Raw genomic sequence first — 19,005 nt, forward strand, 5'->3', positions numbered from 1 at the left:
ACGTTTTTTGATGCTCTCGGGGAACGCGCCAAGTTCCTAAGCTTAAATCACCGCTTTTTTTCAGCGAATTCTTGACCGATTTTTACAAACTTGATTTCAAATGAAAGATACAGTAATCCCATTGACTGCTATTAAATTTCATTCGGTTCTGAACTTTGCTTCCGGAGTTACATGTTCATTAGTAAGGTCACACCAGAATTTGCAATATAAACGGTTACATTCGTAATACATCAGAGACTAAAAATCTATTGAAATAGCCACTTAACTACTACGATTCGAAGGTCTAGATCGCTGATTGCCAAACAATTTTTTTTTTTGAATATATTATCGACTATTGGCAGTTCCAGAAGTCTCGGGCTTTCTGGTGTATTCCACAATTAAAGTCACATCGGCTATTCGGTGATGACTAAACCGATTTTCTCAAACCAAGTCTCACAAGGAGGTATAATATGCAGTAGGATGTTGCATAGCCGCCACCTTACCATCACTCCCCCCCCCCCCGCACTCACCCTTTGGACCACCCTCGCACCAGCATTCCCTTCATGCACCCAGTAAAAAAATATAGAAAATAACGGATTTTTCCTTGAAAATTTGGGTAGAACTAGTTTGGAGTGTATTGTTTACACTGTATTTTTATCACTGTCAGTTTTTCGAAAAAAATGTCACCCGAAAAGCAACGTAGCGAATTGATTTTTCGCAAGCACCTGGAAAATCCTCGACTCCCTCATCGGGACATCGGGAAACAAGTAGGAATCGTGCAGTCAATGGTAACTCGTGTGATTAAACGTTACTTCCGAACTCTGAGCATCAAACAGAAGGAGCAATGAGGTCAGAATGGTTGTTTTTTTAGTGACCAGAATCACAAGTGTGTGGTGAAAACATTTATGTGGAATCCCAAAGCTTCGGTCAGGGATGTGGCCAATACTTGAATCTGTCCAAGTTTTTCGTTCAGAGAGCCAAGGACCGGGAGAGACTGCATACGTAAAATCGCAGAAGGCTCCAAATCGTGACGAATGGCAAAATACGGTGGGAAAGTTACGGACCCAGAAACTGTACGCCCGGATGCTGACGCAGTCTCATTGATGATGAGACTTACGTCAAGGAGAACTTCTGGGGCTACTGTTCTTCAGCGCCCAGCACAAGTTTGATGTTCCGAAGGAAGTAAGGAAGCAGAAACTTTTAAAGTTTGTCAACAAATTCATGATTTGGCAAGTGAACTGCTCGTGAGGCAAACGGAGTGCGCCGTTCATGACTACCGGGACTGCAAATGGGGAGATCTACCTTAAGGAGTGTCTACAGAAGCGTCTGCTTCCTCTGTTGAAACAACACGAGGGCCCTACGATCTTCTGGCTAGCTCTAGCCGTGCCACTATTGAAATGTTGTCCTGGAGTGGTACGAAGCAAAAGGGGGGAATTTGTTACCTAAAGACACGAACCATTCCAAAGCACCGCAACTAAGACCCATCGAATACTGAATACCGAGCAGTTTTAAAGCAGGCACTGCGGAAGCATCCGAAGAAAGTTGAATCTGAGTAAGTCATGAAGAAAAAGTGGGTTTTCGTATAGAAGAAGCTGCAGCCAGATGTTGTACAGAGCCTGAGTGGAGTTAGGCGTAAGGTACGAGCCTACGGCTATGGTATTGAACGAAATAAACATGTAAAAAACTTACTAATGAATTATATTTTATTATCTGAAAGTTTGAAACAGATCGGTCCACTGGGTAATTTTCTACAGAGCTTTTTCCATGATGCAATTTGTTGTAGGACACCCTTTATACCGAAATAAGACAAAGGATTTCTAACGCATCCCCCATTCTCAGTCTACTCACCCCCACTTGAAGATAATATTGAATTCATACTGATTAAGTTAATTAAATATTATACTTTTTTGTTTCATGTGTGTCAGCGTCGACTGTTGTGGTAGCAGTGGGATACGTGCTAAGTGTAATAAGAACGTAATAGACATTTACATAATTATATTGTACATAACCAGCCATTAAATCATAGTTTGGATAAATGAGAATGGCACAATCGCACCAATAAGTGAATTAAAACTATTTTTTCTATAGTTTCGCTAGTGAGATTTATTAACTACGAATAATAACACGGTACTGCATAAAAACGAATGAGCTTTCAAGTAATTCAGTACAGATTGTAGGTCTCATCAAATGCCGCATAAAACAATACTTTAAAAATATGCTTCCAGTTTTGGACTAGCGTTAGCCTGGTGTCTCAGTCAAGTGAGATGGTTCTGAAAAAACGAAGTCGAAATGCAAACTCCTGGTTTTAGAATAATACTAAATAAGCTTCAACGCTGAGAAAAAGGTTCTCTACATGCACTGGAAAACTGCGTAAGCAGAATTCAATAACCCCCAATCAGTCTTTCTTTCTTTATCTCTCTAAACATAAAAGTTTTACCATTTTGTAAAGCTTACAAAATGTTTCCTCACATAGTGGTATATTGCGCATTCGATTTCTTACTGACACCCGCTATGCTTTTTACACCCAAAACGGCACACTCAGATTTTTTGTTCTTGGGCTCACAATCTCATTCCCAAATGCAATCCTTTTTGAACATTGAGCTGTTCGCGCACAATTCGGGATGAGCGCAACGCTCACAAAAAAAATCGATGACACACACTCACACACAAACAAACTTTGTTAGTATTTGGTTTCGTATCTTTCTTCTACACGCTACTTGGCCCCCACTCGACCACTACAAGCAATCTCATTATCATTGATGATGCACTACTGCATTTTATTTTGTTTCATTCTTTTCTCCGCTGCTATAAATAGGGCATGATCTGAAACTTCTAGTAAAAAACCCTGCCATCACATATCTAGGAATAGAGTAGACAACTCCTATTCGATAAACACACCTCTTTGCTACCCATACAATGACGACACACACTCGTTGAGTAGTAAAATGGCATATATAAGCTCCATACAAATGATGAGTGAGATAATATCGTTTGGCTCCCCGCCGCAACGTCGACATTTCAGCATCATCATTGTACCATTTTCCCGCTGTTTATTAATATTCCGTTTGTATGTATGTGTTCGGAACTAAGCCATAATAGAAAAAAAAGATTTATGGTTAGCATAAGGACTGGAACCGAGAAACATCTGCTTGCTAAAATTCTTATTTACACCTTAGGCCACAACGACACCTGACAACTAGTTGTTCGAATAAGCTATATAAACTTCTTATCATTGCAGCAGCGATCACAAGTAGGACAGCATGGTGGCGTTGGTATGTGTTATTCAAGCTTTCTCTGCACTGTGTAGACAACAGAATGTAGCTATGGTGAACGATATTGTATTGCAGAAGTATGAGGATGGTTGAACACTAATGCATTATTTGGGAGCTTTTCGTTCACAGATCGAGAGCGAAAAAAACAGATGCATTTCACTCCCAATCATTCGTTTTGGGTGTATAAATATAAAACACTCGCGGTTCAGTCTAGCTTACGCTTTGAGCCGTATAATTTCCACAGGAAAATCTGAATCAATCAATTGAAAAAATCTTCATCAGTTGCCTTATCTTAATTGAGCACTTCATGTAGACCAACAAGTTCAGTCGAAAAATAGAAATGAATAAATAAACAAATAAATAAATAAATAAATAAATAAATAAATAAATAAATAAATAAATAAATAAATAAATAAATAAATAAATAAATGAATAAACCAATAAATAAATAAATGAATAAATAAATAAATAAATAAATGAATGAATGAATGAATCAAGAAATAATTAACTACACAAATAAATACAGGAATAAGAAATAAAGATACAAAGTACCTTTTGAAGGCCTAACAACTTTGTTGTAGATATAAACGCTACATGTATGCAGCATGTCGAGATACAATACTATATTTACAAAAAAAAATTTAAATCCAGTTCTGTTTAATATAAATTTTCATTTTGAGCTTCAGATACTCGTTTTTAAACAAAATGGAGTCATCACATACATGCAGCAATATTAAAATAACTTGTTCGAACTCTTTCATGCTCAACATTTTTCTGCCCATACAGGACCGGCAGATACCGTGGGTAGTATGGGTAGAACTACCCACTCAAGAATAACAGAGAGGGGAAATACCCACTCGAAAGTTTGGAACAAACTAAAACCTGAAATTAACCGCATGTTTATCTAGCGCGCAAAACGCATTGATTAATTTTTTTATTGGGATGCAAACTTATTTTGGCTTACAATTTCAATTTCTTGAAAATATGGTATAATAATTAGGATTTGTTTAAAATTTAAACTAATGTTTTTAGTAATATATTTTGAGACATCTACATTTTAAAGCAAGGAATTCAGATCGATATGCAGAAAAAATATTAGCGCATTTTCATTCAAACTAAAGGATGCAGTTAGAAATATTAGATATAGATATACAATGATATTTTTTTAGCACGAACTATTGAAACAAGGAGAAACACTATTATTGTAAGGAAGGCAACAAATATACACGAGAGGAATTAATTTCAACATCAGAGAAGCAAAGACCGTCTCAGAGAAAGTGAAGAGAGGGCGAACAATAAAATTAGGGAAAAGAAGAAATTAAACTTGTAGCTTTTTGGCAAACGGAAGAAACGGAATACTACAGGACATCATGAACCCGATCGCCGACTGCCCTCCTTGGATCCACTGGGAAGTCTTTTGTGACGAACAGGCGAACAGGTAGACGAACCCCGTTCAAAAGAACAAAGTTTTGAAGAATAGATCCGGCGAAAGGCTTGTCATGAGATTCAAAATAAGTTCTTATACTCCTCGATTTATGCTGAACGCATTGCTTGCAAACCGGAATTTTCACTGACTAAAGCAAAGAGTTTTGGAAGGAACCAACCCCATATTTCGCAATTAAGGCCGCTGTTGGAGACTACACTATTAATCTCTACTTCCCAGGCGGGTACGTAGACAAGATACTTCTTCGTACACGGCCGACTGTCGTTTAGTTAGTTTACGCGATATATCGATGATGTTAAATGGGTTATATTCGGTTCGGAAGTAGACACTCCAGGGGCCTGTTGTATTAGGTGAATATAATTTATATCGAAAGGAGATTTACCAGCATTGATGTAATTGGATAAATAATCAATTCGACCTTTATTGAGCCAGAGGGGCTGTCTGTAGTCGGAGATACCTTCACATTAGTCAACCCTATCATTCGGGCTTCATTACTTACGCAAAGAAGGTTTTATCGGAGGAAACAGAAAATTAATGCTACGAAATTTAAAACAATAGAGTAATTGGTACTCAGCTGTGGAACATTTGTAGTATCAATAATCAATAAACTTATTTTCGCCGTTGGTCACACAGCCCGTTAACAAAGGGTTTTTCCAAATAGCCACCAGGTATTATCAGGAAATTTTCACTTTCACTTAAATTTACAGTTCAGACATGATGTACTGATCTTTCGTCAGCACGAGTAGAAATCACTCCGAATCTTACTACCCACTCGAGAAAAAAAGTGTTTCGCCGGCCCTGTGCCCATATAGGGTTCCAATATTGTTTTTCCTGGAAACAGGTGGAGTCAAGGAACACGAAAAACCCACTTTGTTCAAGTTAGGTGCTTCTCTTGCAGTGCTAGAAGCTGCTCAATTACCTTACGATGCTCAATACTGATAACGAGCTCTATGTTTCATAGAAAATCTACTCATTCAAACTCCGCTTCCCAATCAATAAATTGTCCTTAATCCATATTACGGTACATTTTTTTAAAATTGAGCTCATTAGGTTTCGAGGGTTGTGATTTGTTTCAGCACTCCAGAATTAGTTTCTATGTCAGTATGCTCATACAATTGTTATATTTGATACTGATCTGATATGACAATTATGGGATCCCGACTAAAAGAGCAGTTACAAGATCCTATTCCCACAATTTTCCAAAAATCCCTATGCTGCTTTAAACAATAGGTTTTCTATGCAATGATCAGACTAAAAACTTTTAAAATTATTTTTGTAATGTTTAATTATATAATTCAACATCAATTAATTTTTTTCTTCTATTCAATTATTTTTTATTTCATTTATCCCCCAAAATCACCCTTGGTTACGCCACAGGCACAAAAGGACCAAGTACAGCAAATTCGACGTAATTAAAATTTTTATTTCGATTCTCCCCATAATCAGAGCAAATTTTTTTGTTTTTATATAAAAATCGAATGAAGATGATGTTAGCTGCACTCGGAAAGGCCAGTGGAGACATTAGGCTCAATTTATGCTGCATCCTCCTATATTTCAATAGTATAGGGTAATTTTGAGAGAGATGCCGCACATTTCTAAAAATCAATCCTGCATCAATGTAACGCATACAATATATGATGAAATTCTTTTTATCAATTGCAACAAGTATCTAAAATGCACTGAAATGGTTTTGTTATGAAAAACAAAATCATCAAATTTCCAATCTCATTTTAAAAACAAAGGTCAATAAATTTAGGAGAGATACCGCAAATGCTGGTGAAAAAAAATGATTAAGTTGGAGAAACTTTACTAAAGATACTATCTATCTATATGTTTGTACGAGCGACATGTGTTGGTTAGGATGCCTTCAAAGCAGTTTTTCGACGGTTTCTCCGTATTATAAATTTATATTCAGGAAAGCTTCATTTTGAAAAAAAAGCATTATTTCGTGGAAATTTTTGTTTTTATCCTAACATCCAACTATTTCAATACAAATCAATTTCTGCACTAAAGTTAGTACCTGAAACTGTAAAGCATTAACTGAAGTAACCAATACTTAGATATAAATCGCCTGATTAAATATATAGTTAAATAGACTCATTATTCTGTATGTCACGATGTTAAGTCCGTTAGTTTGTGGATATAGCTTATTAGGAACATATACCTGACGCAAATGTTCATTTAATGGCATTCCGATGTGAAAAAATACATGCATGCTTCGCCATCGAGTGCGGCGTCTCACCCGCAATTTTGATGCGGCATCTATCCCAACTGTAGGGGAGAGATGGCACACGACGACATTTTCTTGTGAAAATATAGATAACCATGTTCATGATCAGAATACCTTCTAAAAAATCTATTCAACTGATACATGATTTACTAAAAAAAAATCGCACAATTTAAAGAAAACGAAATTTAGGTGTGGTGCTATAAAATTTTCGGTACTCAGCGTTGCAACTGGGCACAACATAATCATTACCCGTTTCCGGAGAAATATACTAGTACTAAGGTATGATTTGTAAATTTTAATAATGTCCTAGCAATATAAGTATCAAAACTCTTCAAATTGTCTTTGAAGTCTATTTATTTGTTACGGAATCGTATAGTAATTTGAAAAATGGAATTGGAAAGGAACGGCCACTCTTGTGCTCATGGGAACCTGCTCCGGAATGTCCGTTCCGGGGTTACATCACCAAATGTTTCCAAAACTGAATCAATTCCAATAATTTTGATACCCATATTGCTAGTATTCCATTAAAATTAACAAATAGTATCCCAGCACTGGAACTTCCTCAGGAAATCCGGATTCTCGGGAACCGAATGAAATAACCCGATTCATTTTACCAAGTCCAAAAGTACCCACGTCGGCCTGTTACGTAATAAAAATTCAGCCCCTCCTCACTCCCCTTACTATATCAACTATATTATTAACCCAAAAGCTTGACTTAGTGAAGTTCTAAGATGTCACAAAGATTCAATTTCCAGCTATGGACAAAACATGGGAATTTCATACATTGAAACGTAAAAGGTACCCGGGTACCGCGTTGGACACATAACGGTTAAGAATATTTTTGTGGGTTATTCATAAGGATTATTTTATATCTCCGGTGTTGTAATTCTTTGAAATACAAATTCGTAATATCACATTTCCGTACTAAAGTGACTCTATATGCGAGATATAGTATCTAGCAAGCGGAAAGAAAAGACTCATTTTATCCTACCTCCTCCTATATTTCAATAGTATGTTTTTGTTCAGACGAGAGAACAGCCTAATCGCAAGGAAGAATCGTATAGAATTGTGTTCATCCAACGTATGGCTAATTCAAGGTATGGCTTGTTTGACAGTCAACAGAATAGGGTTGATTTCATATAAAATTCTCCAGTGAATCGAATGGAATAAATTAGTTCAGTTATCTAGATATATTCTAATTGAACCTCTCAGATCGGTCTATAGTGTAAGGACTCCTGGCTGTAGCTCATGCATCAATAGACAGTGATCGTTCCAAGATATAGTTAAAAATATTTAAATTATCCAATTCATGATAGTGAAATAATTGAATAACGTAATTTTATAACTCATGAGGGATTCCATGAGAAACCGGCCGACCGCAAAATATGAGCATCGTCGATTCGAACGAAACTTTGCAGGTGTGTTCGCTGTATGAATCTCCATGATATTCTCTGGCAATTGGAATATTTTGATACAAGAGTAATTTTTCAAAAGGGCGTAAACGTTTCTACGTGTATGAATTTCAAAATTTTTTTGTTCGATTACTGTATTTTACACAGCAAAACTATCTGAGAACAAGTTACAGGGAATGAATACTTCTGTCCGAAAAAAATATACACTGAAAAAAATGCTGTCATTTTTCAAAAAAACAAAAATTTAAAATAAAAATTTAAATTGCAAAAAAACCCATTTTTTTAATTTTTTAATATTTTGTTACCAAAAACCTAAAGAGAAAAGAAAAATTTTGATTGTGATTGCATGATGGAGAAAAAATCGGTAAAAAAGTTTTCCTAACAATAACTTCGAACATGTTTTTAAATTTCATACTAATTGACACACAAAATTGTAATTTTATTACAGAATATAATTCTAAGCACCATTTAAAATCAAAATGAATTTAACAAAAATCTTCCAAAATGCGATAGCTTTCGAGATATTTGAAATTTTGCTGCTTCAAAAACAATTAATTCGTGTAATTATGCTCTTTTTAAAAGTTATTCTCGTTACCCCATCAAAAAATGTCAAAAATTTAATGTTTATCGTTTTAAAGACGTAAAAGCAACTTTTTTAGTGTATTTGGATCCTGGAGAAGCTTTCAATAAAAAAGTTTTTCTAACAACAACTTTTGATATTATTTTATAATTCTTACTATTTGCAGTCAAAAATACAATATTTTTTTAACATGATTCTAAACGCCATTTTAAATCGAAATGCTCTTAACAAAAAATTTCTAAAACTTAGTAGTTCTCGAGATATTTTAACTTTTGTTTTAACAACACAATTATTTTGTTTTATTACGACCTTTTCATAAGTTAGTCGCGTTTCTCCATCAACAATAATAGGTTTTTCAAAAGGCCCTTAAACTTTCCTGCAACTTTCTCTTTGACATCAAGGCGATATTGTGAAACATTTTAAAGTTGCTTTCATGTAACTTTCAAATGGTTTACAATATCACCTTGATGTCAAAGAGAAAGTTGCAGGAAAGTTTAAGGGCCTTTTGAAAAACCTATTATTGTTGATGGAGAAACGCGACTAACTTATGAAAAGGTCGCAATAAAACAAAATAATTGTGTTGTTAAAACAAAAGTGAAAATATCTTGAGAACTACTACATTTTAGAAAATTTTTGTTAAGAGCATTTCGATTTAAAATGGTGTTTAGAATCATATTCAAAAAGAAAATTGTATTTTTACTGCAAATAGTAAGAATTATAAAAAAATGTCAAAAGTTGTTGTTAGGAAAACTTTTTTATTGAAAGCTTCTCCATGATCAAAATATTCTAAAAAGGTTGCTTTTACGTCTTTAAAATGATAAACATTAAATTTTTGACATTTTTTGATGGGGTAACGAGAATAGCTTTTAAAAAGAGCATAATTACACGAATTAATTGTTTTTGAAGGAGCAAAATTTCAAATATCTCGAAAACTATCGCATTTTAGAAGATTTTTGTTAAATGCATTTTGATTTTAAATGGTGCTTAGAATTATATTCTGTAATAAAATTACAATTTTGTATGTCAATTAGTATGAAATTTAAAAACATGTTCGAAGTTATTGTTAGGAAAACTTTTTTACCGATTTTTTCTCCATCATGCAATCACAATCAAAATGTCTCTTTTCTCTTTAGGTTTTTGGTAACAAAATATAAAAATTTTAAAAAAATGGGTTTTTTCGCAATTTAAATTTTTATCTTAAATTTTTGTTTTTTTGAAAAATGACAGCATTTTTTTCAGTGTATATTTTTTCAGACAGAAGTATTCATTCCCTGTAACTCGTTCTCAGATAGTTTTCCTGTATAAAATACAGTAATCGAACAAAAAAAAATTGAAATTCATGCACGTAGAAACGTTGACGCCCTTTTGAAAAGTTGCTCTTGAGTCAAAATAATCTTATTATCTGTGGAAAATATTTAGTCTTGCATGACGGTGAAACGTGTAAAGTTTCATTGGAATCTAAGATGGTCGGTCACGATTTTAAAGATTTTCGGACGGATCTTCGTGGAATTCCTCTCATATTAACGCGAAAACTCGACACGAGTGCGAGTCACTTATATTCATCTAAGATTAAATTAGAAATAAATAAATGATGTTCAGTAACAACACATTTTTGGAGCTCGCTTTTCCTGTAAATTTCGATAATAATAAAACAAAAATTTGACAATAAATTTATACAGTTACTTAATATTGATAATATGTTGATTCACAATCGGTTATCAAGAATTTTTTACAATCTTGAAGTACTCTAAGGCGGAAATTTTTCCGATCGGATTATTATCCCGCCGTCTCTTTCATCACCAGCAACAAGTGCAGCCACTATTATACCTACCAATGCGACAAGGATTTAGTTAATACCACCCTGAAACAGCTTACTACATTAATTCCTGCGTGCGCTCTTTAGCATATCTGACAAGCGCAGATCACGGCACGATAGAATGGAAACAAAATAAGAAGAAACTAAGTCTGTGCCGCAGATCACCATGGATACCATCAGATAAAGTAAAAACTAACCCGGAGCGGAGTAGTAGGAGGGCATCTTTACGACGGCATTGAGCAAACAAAAAAGCAGAGCAGCGCTTGGCCGAGCCCGCACCCGCGTGCGCGCACATACCCGATCTCGGAGGTACCCGGGCCCGGCATGCGGGAGCGCAAAGATCATTCGAAAACAAAACAGAAAATCACTGCGCGCGGAATAAAGCGAGGCTGTGCGAGGGCTCTGCGTGAATGGGGTTGAATGGTTCCGCGCTGTGCCGCCCGGTCGCGTATGGGTAACGATCCAAAAGGGGAATAAAAATTAAGCCAACCCAAACCAACCGAAGGCCGCACCGAGCCGAATACCATGTGAATATGGGATGGAAGGAATAAATCCCGATAATTTAAAAAGAAAACATCACTCCGGCTGGCGGCTCTTATAAGTTTCGTTTTTTTTGTTCGTGAAACGACCACGAACCGGCACAGGTTCCTGCGGCTATGTGGTCAGCTGGCCGCGAGAGACGCGGCAGGCAAATAAAATTTTGGCGTTTGTTGCTCCCCCCCCCCTCCCACGGCTGCCGCTGTCGTGCCCACCAACCTCACACCACCACGGTTCTTGTGGTATAATTTACGACCTGCGACGAGTTCTCATATATGCCAACGACGGCTACGACGATGCCGACAACACTTTTTTTTTTCTTTCACCTTCCAAACTAACCCAGCACCGTTGTCACTACCACCACCATCATCAGTACCAGCACACTGGTGGGGGTGGGACGGGGTTCGAAAGCAGTCAGTGGATGTAGACCGTCAACCTGATTCCGTCGGATCCGGACACATTGTTGGGCGAACCGAGCAAAGAGGTGTCTATTTTTAACAAAAGGTGGAATTGAAGTCACGATTTTGGCAGAACTGTTTTTGTGGAGAATTTGTTTTTTTTCTTTCTTCTCCACCGTCCCCCAGGATTGTCAGCGCATGGAAGAATTGAGTGGATTTTTGTTTGAATTGAAATTTGTATTTCGGTTTTCTGTAATAAATTATTATCCTATAATCGTTTATACAAAAATTTTGTATGGAGCTCTTTAGGGCTGCAGTGTAGTTGTGTCGTTCATATACGTCTAATGGCGGTAACTTATAATTTTTACAGTAACGTGTATGACGGAGATTCTGGTTTGCGTCTTTCGAGGTTTGTGCCAGATTTTGATTTTCCTATATGCCGAAATTATTATCTTGTAGTTTTGTAGCTTTTAAATGCTCATTTTGAACATACGAAATTTACCTTAGTAGCTTTGTTATCTGGCTCTAAAATACACTTAAGCTTAATAGTCAATTTATTTCGTTCAGTTAATAATAGTAATTTATAAAAACTAGTATCACGTTTATTAAGTCATAATTGTTCTCATCTTGGGTTCCCTTTTTTCCGCTACAGAAGTTTTTTTTTGCTTCGAGGGGAAAATTAGTTTCATTAAAGTGTACAATTTTAATTCGTTTTTTCTTTGTTCGATCCTACCTTACTTTTGAGCGAATCATAATACAGTTTTAATAATATTTGGCAAATAAGAAATGATCTATAGGAAGCGTAAAATCTTTGCTGCCAGTTTGTGAGTGTAATGAGTGTAACGCTGCGTAACATTCTATACTCGCAAAGAAGAAAACTGAATTGACTCGATCTATAACATGACTATGAGATTCCTCTTTGTTCTGTACAAATATACATGTTATACATAGTAACTGAAATGCCAAGTATACATCTAAGAAACAAAATGGTTGTGCACCACTTGTACAGCCTGTATCTTACACGAAATAAGCTCTTCCGTTGCGTCCCATCTGGGGCGTTTCCGGTATCGTGGAGTACACGTGACCAAGCGAGGCACTGGACCGGCTCATGTTGTAGTGCTGGCTCATGGGAGCCTCGTAGTGCTGCGACGAAGCCGATGATGATTCATCCTCAGTGTTGCAGGTACTCTGCGATGGTGTACTCTGTGGTACAGCTACTGGAACGGCCATCCCCGGGTGGTTTATCTTACACCACTGGTCCAGGGCGGTCGGGGCTGGTGTATAGCGGAGGTTAGGACTCCGCGTTATATCACCAAGTTTTTTCAGTGATTTGTCTTTGTTCACATCGGGCAGAGCATACCGGAGTTTATCCCAGAACTTACGCTCACCCCAACATGCGACGGTACAGGTTCGTATCAGGAGGTTCATGATCGGGTCCATGGTTACCAGCTCCACTGGGGCAGTCAGAACGATAACGATCTTATGCCTCCTGTAAGCCGGCCGGATGTTCTCGATGACCGACTGGAGAGCTACACGGAATTGCGGTTGAGACCACTCATTCTGCAGAAAGTTCATCGATACAACCAGAATGATCTTCTTCGAAGCATCCGCTGCACTCTGCAGCGAATCCGAGAGGAACGTATTCGAATGAATATCGCGATGATGCAGACAAACTGAATAGCCATAGTGCTGAAGTTCGGCTCCCAAGAGCCGCCCCACGAACTCGTTGTCATGAATGCTGTACACAACGTAGCTATCGTACAGTTTATCGCAGTCCTGCTGCTTGCCGGCCACAATAATTGGATCCTTTACCAATCTCACGCCGTATTTAGCGTGAGCCCACAGTCGTACGTCCTGCCGGAAGACACATGCCAGCGCCACCACAAGCGCCGTTCCAATAATGGCCACTACAATTGCCGCCAAAAGTGGCACATAGCCACCACCAATCAGACCGTGACCCATCAGTACCGTCCGATGCACGGCCGGAGGAGCCACTTCATTAGCAAACTCCAGCTGACTCTCACAGGAACTTATCACATCACCAACCACACGGTTGTCCGCACAAATCATTCTGTTAATGTCAAAGTCACCGCTAACGTCTCTTATCCACCGCTGTAGTTTATGCAATGATTCACAGTCACACCGCCATCGGTTTCCTTCCAGTGAAACCTTGTTCAACGATCCAGATTCCGAAGCTGCGGCCAAAGCTTGCCACGGCGAAAACTCACTGATCTTATTGTCACTCAGATTAATCACTTCCAAAAACTTGAGGCTCTCAAAGGTCTTTTCACCCACGTAACCGATCGTGTTGTGATCCAAATACAGTTCATTCAAATTAGTCAACTGATCAAACTCAAAACCGCGCAGTTCTTCAATGTAATTGTTCTCCAAGTGCAACACTTTCAAGCTAGGAATCCCGTTGAATGTTCTGTTGTGCACATTCGCAATGTTACTATTGTTCAAATAAAGCACTTCCAACTTCTTCTTCCCGATGAACTGATGGCTGCCGAGCTGTTTCAGCTCGTTTCCATCCAGGTAAATTGTCGTCGCATCCATTGGAATATGTTCCGGCACTTCGGTGTAATCTGCGTTACCACAATCCACGATGTTGGTCTTCCAGGTGTGATCATGGTAGCAGCTGCACCGATCCGGACAAGTCATCTTGCAGTCACACGCATCAAAGTCACAGCAGTGGCACGTCGCGAAGCAGTGCGTCTCATACTGACACAGGAAATCATGCGAGTTCAGATCCATCAACGGACGAATCGAAGCTCCCCGCTCGTGCTCCATGGTACACATAACCGTGTCCAAGTCCATCACCCTCGGATGTTGCCGTAGGTGGGAAAGTTTGTTGATTCCCTGCAGCCACTCCATCGTACAATCGCAATGAATCGGGTTGTCCCCAATGTAGAACTGAGGCATATCTCTGTCGTCGCTCATCCGAGTCAGAGCCAGTGCCCCAATCTCAAGTTTCTTGATGTAGTTTCCATAGAGCACTACCTTCTCCAGATTCTTCTTGTTCAGGAACGTTCCAGCCGTCACCTCCTCCAGTACGTTATTATTCAAAAACAGCGTCTCAATACTGTCCGGAATGTTCTTGTTATCCACCGTGGTCAATCGATTAAACGACACGTCCAGCATCTTAATCTGCAAATTATTCAAATCGTAGTAATTTCCCAGCTCCGTTATGTTGTTCTGGTGCATATCCAACCACTCCAGCGAGGTAGGCAAATGGCTGTAGTCAAAGTTCCTAATTTGATTATCCGACACGTTCAGGAACACCAGTGCCGGTAGCGATGTGAACACTCCGCTGATATCCTCCAGCTCGTTGTTGTCCAGCCGAATCGCCCGGATGGTGGGATTCGAGCTGAACGCCGATTGATCGATGTGACGAATCTGATTCGACGCTAGGTTCAGCACGTGCAACGAGGAAAGGGTCACGAATGCATCCCGCGACACATTGGTAATCCGGTTTTCCACCAGACGCAGACCGAGCAGTTGTTCCAGTCCCTCGAACGAGGCATTGTTCACCGTGACGATTCGATTTTTGCCCAGATCTAGGGATTTCAGGAAGCGCAGCTTCCCCAGACCTTCCGGAATTTCTGTCAATCGGTTGTCATTCAGATTGAGGTCATTTAGATTGGTGAGATTTTCAAGGGCCCGCGTGTGCATCGATTCGATAACGTTCGATTCGATGTACAGCTGGTTAAGGACATACAGCTCGCTGAAGTGGTGTTGGTCGATTCGTTTCAGTTTGTTGTGTGACAGGGTTAGAGCGACTAGGTTTTTCAGATCGCTAAATGCGTTGTCGGCGATTGTTTCGATTAGGTTCGATTCCAGATTCAGCACTTGGAGGCTGTATAATTCGCGGAATACGTGCCGATCGATTTTCGTCAGGCTGTTGTAGCTGATGTCCAGAACGACCAAACGTTTCAAACCGGCGAAAGTGTCTCGGTTGATCCACTCGGATGTTAATTCGTTGTGAGATAAATCGAGTATTTCAAGACGGTCGAGTCCTTCTAGCAATCCCGGCGCCAACACCGATAGCGAGTTGTTCTGCAGATAAATCTGACGCAGTTCACGTGGAGACTGGAAGAGCTCTGGGGGTAAAGCTACCAATTTGTTGCTGGACATGTTGACGACCTTCAGCGATCCGAGACCGACAAAGGATCGATCAGCAAGCGAGGTAAGCAGGTTATCCTGGAACAGCAAAACATTCAACGATCGCAGCGATGATAGACCGTTGTCTGGCAGCGATAGAATATCGTTGTGGGAAAGATCAAGAACCTCCAATCCAGTGTTGCATGCTTTTCCCGGAGCAGTAGGACCATTTCCCCAGTCAGAAAAACCAAGTTGAGAAATATCAGTTAGTCGATTCTTGGTCAGATTCAGTTGTCTCAACGAAAACAGCGGACAGAATACATCGGTCGGCAAACTCCAAATGTTATTATCAGCCAGATCTAGCCGTTTGAGTTCCGTCAAACCCCGGAAACTTTCCGGATGAAACTCCAGGTTCATTGCGGACCAGTCGGTGTTATGAGTTCGCAATGAAAGCGAGCGTAGGTCCCTCAGCGTTGACAGGACCATCGAAGGCACGTACTTAATTTTACAATACTCGATCTTAAGATCACGTAGTCGTTTAAGCGATCCCAGAAAGGCTCCAGAATGCTGATTAGCCTCGAGTGAACTTTCAAAAAACAGAATATCGCTACATTCGAGTTTCAGCGAATTGATTCGCTCGATCTGGTAGGAGCTCAAATTTTTCATCAGCGTATCCGTGCCGCCAATTGTTTTCAGTTTGCATGACAGAATCGTCGTCACGGTGTTTTCATCCTCGGCGTTCTCATCCAGAACTCGTTGCCATTTGCATCCTTTTGGAGCGATGTCCATTCGGCTCATGATGGTAGATCGCGCGGTGACAGTCACCACCAGGATGAGAAAGAACAAACTTTTTGCGAAATCCATTGTCGAGCGATTTTGTCGTTTCGGGTTTAAAATCGTAGGGTGTTAAAAACGCTTAGAACGTAAGAAATTTTACTTATCCGGAACACATTAAGATATAAATTTTGGCCGTGGGGCAGAAATTAAACAGCTATGTCGTCTGCGACACAGAACACTTTGACTTTTGCTTCTAACATTCACTTCTTGTCGTTTCTATATTCATCGCTCTCGTTAAAATATTTGCTTTCTTCTTAAACTTCAAACAACAACTGGATCATCTCGCATCACACTCTTCCCATCTAGCCAGATGGCCGCTTCACACACTCTTTCGAGCTATTTTTTCTTCTTCTTTTTGATGCACGGCTTTAAAGTCACACGTTTTGTTTCATCTTTTCATCTCTCCAAGCAGAAGCTCTTATCTCTTGCGTAACTCACGAAGCAGCACAATTCACACACTTATGTTTGCAATGAAATCGTCGTAGCCATTTCCCGAACACCGAAATGGGCAAGTGAAAGAAACTTAACAAATCACACTAACGAGACGAGCTCCACGGTCACACAGCATCCATTCAGAATTTTTGTTGGATTTTTCTGACAGCAGTCAGCTCTCCCTCTCCTGTGTAGCTATTGAGATGGGGGTAAACTTTAAGTTAGCTATCGTTCCAAACCGTACGAGTTCCGGACAAAATCGGTTTTGCGTCCTATCACGAGGAGGGTCGATGGTGTAACTGAAGCTAAGTTCTCAGATTTCAGCAACAAGATAGAAAATTTGGATAAACACAAGACTCGAACGAACTTCGGCTGGTGGGGGAAAACCCGAGAGAGAACGAGAGCACAATAAAGAGTCGAATCAACTGAACCGCTCTCGTGTCTGAACTATTTGCTCACCATGCGGGAGGGGAAAACGAATGAACACACGATTCCGTCTCTCCATCTCGCTCGATTCCGATTCACTCTCTCGTTTAACCGTGTTCAGCTCAGCCACCTAAAGGCCAAGTGCATTCGGTTGATTGCATGGCAAACCCTCATAATTTTCCGTCTCTTCGTTTTACTATTCTCATTCGTCGCAGCCTCACTCTTTCTCTCTTTATGTTTGTCCACTGATTTCCAGGGAACCATTCTGCCATTGGTAAAAAAGACTATGGACTGTGACCGTGTTTCGATTTTTCGGCCCTTGTCTAGCCTACTTTTCCACGACGACGACGACGAGGTTCCTCTCATCAAGAGTCCTCTTTCGCACGGTCCTTCGTAGTGGTCTCTCTCTCTCTATCTCTCTCGCCCGGAGCAATGCAGAGACGGCTTGCTGTTATGCTGCAGCTACAGATGCAATTTCGGTATAACAAAACCCTTAACTTTTTTTTTCTTGATTCGCTTGATGGGAAGGATGACGTTGGTAGAGGAGGGAAAATCATGTTCGAAGAATGCAGCCAAGACGGACGAAGAAACTGTTTCAGTTTTCTCATCCAAACTTTCGGATACCTGATAGTTTATGTAGTTTGCTGGGAAAGGAGTTTGCATGCCTGCCTGCCTGCCTGCGAAGGAAATCTGTTTTGGAAGCCAAAAAGGCAGAAATGTTTACTTTCTTAAGAATTGAGGAGTCCACCCGAAGGAAAAGAAGGAAGACAACCTTTGTCTGTGTTCATATTAATTTTTTATGCCTGTCTGCTTTGCCGGCTAAGGGAATTGTTTTGTGTTGGCTAGGAGGCTAATTTTCGGATCATAAAAACGGAGAAATTTAATTATAAGCAGCAGCAACAGCATCACCGCATCGGGTCCAGCCTGGGGCGAAAAACAGGGCCAAGGTCTTGTATTGGATGGGATATTTGAATATTTTATCGATTTATGATGAATGCTTCGGAGAAGTCGAACTAATACCGCATACCTACAAGGGGAGGCTGTGGTGGTGGTTTTTAACCGTAATGAAGATGATAATGAGGCTTATATGACTTGATTGGATGCGAGATTTTGTTTATTGAATCATCATTTCGAAGCTAAAGGTCCAATTGATGAAGTGCAATTTGCATTCAGTTTATAAGGCAATTTAAAAGCGCAATGAAATTCGGTAATGGGCCAGATTGGCTTAGTGAGAGCGACCACATACATTGTAGGATAGTGATTGCGAGATGACTAAACAACCTCGGCTGATTTGTTTTCGAAGAAAACATAACAGAAAATCAACTGGTAATATAATTGATTAAACGATCACTTGTCCTAAAGGTTCGATAAATAAAATTGATAATCGAAGGAATTTAAGGTCATATAGTGAATATTAGATGATAAAGAGTGATACACAATATATTCAACAGGAAAGATCATTTTCGGCACAGTTTACTGCCTCCCGGTTATCGAAAGTGTGAATAACGGTGCAATTTAACGATTATTCAAAGTGAAGTGGC

The 19,005-nt window shown here is 39.3% G+C and overlaps 1 protein-coding gene across 1 annotated transcript; it reads right to left on the reverse strand.

The window, feature by feature from the left end:
- Positions 1 to 11,893: 11,893 nt before the first annotated feature.
- LOC131693782 (toll-like receptor Tollo) lies at positions 11,894 to 17,325 on the reverse strand. The gene has a single exon (XM_058981911.1). The coding sequence runs from the start codon at positions 16,631 to 16,633 to the stop codon at positions 12,686 to 12,688; it is 3,948 nt and encodes a 1,315-aa protein (XP_058837894.1). The 5' UTR covers positions 16,634 to 17,325; the 3' UTR covers positions 11,894 to 12,685.
- Between the last annotated feature and the right edge of the window lie 1,680 nt (positions 17,326 to 19,005).

This window comes from Topomyia yanbarensis, chromosome 3 (genome assembly GCF_030247195.1).
Source record: "Topomyia yanbarensis strain Yona2022 chromosome 3, ASM3024719v1, whole genome shotgun sequence".
NCBI lineage: Eukaryota > Metazoa > Arthropoda > Insecta > Diptera > Culicidae > Topomyia > Topomyia yanbarensis.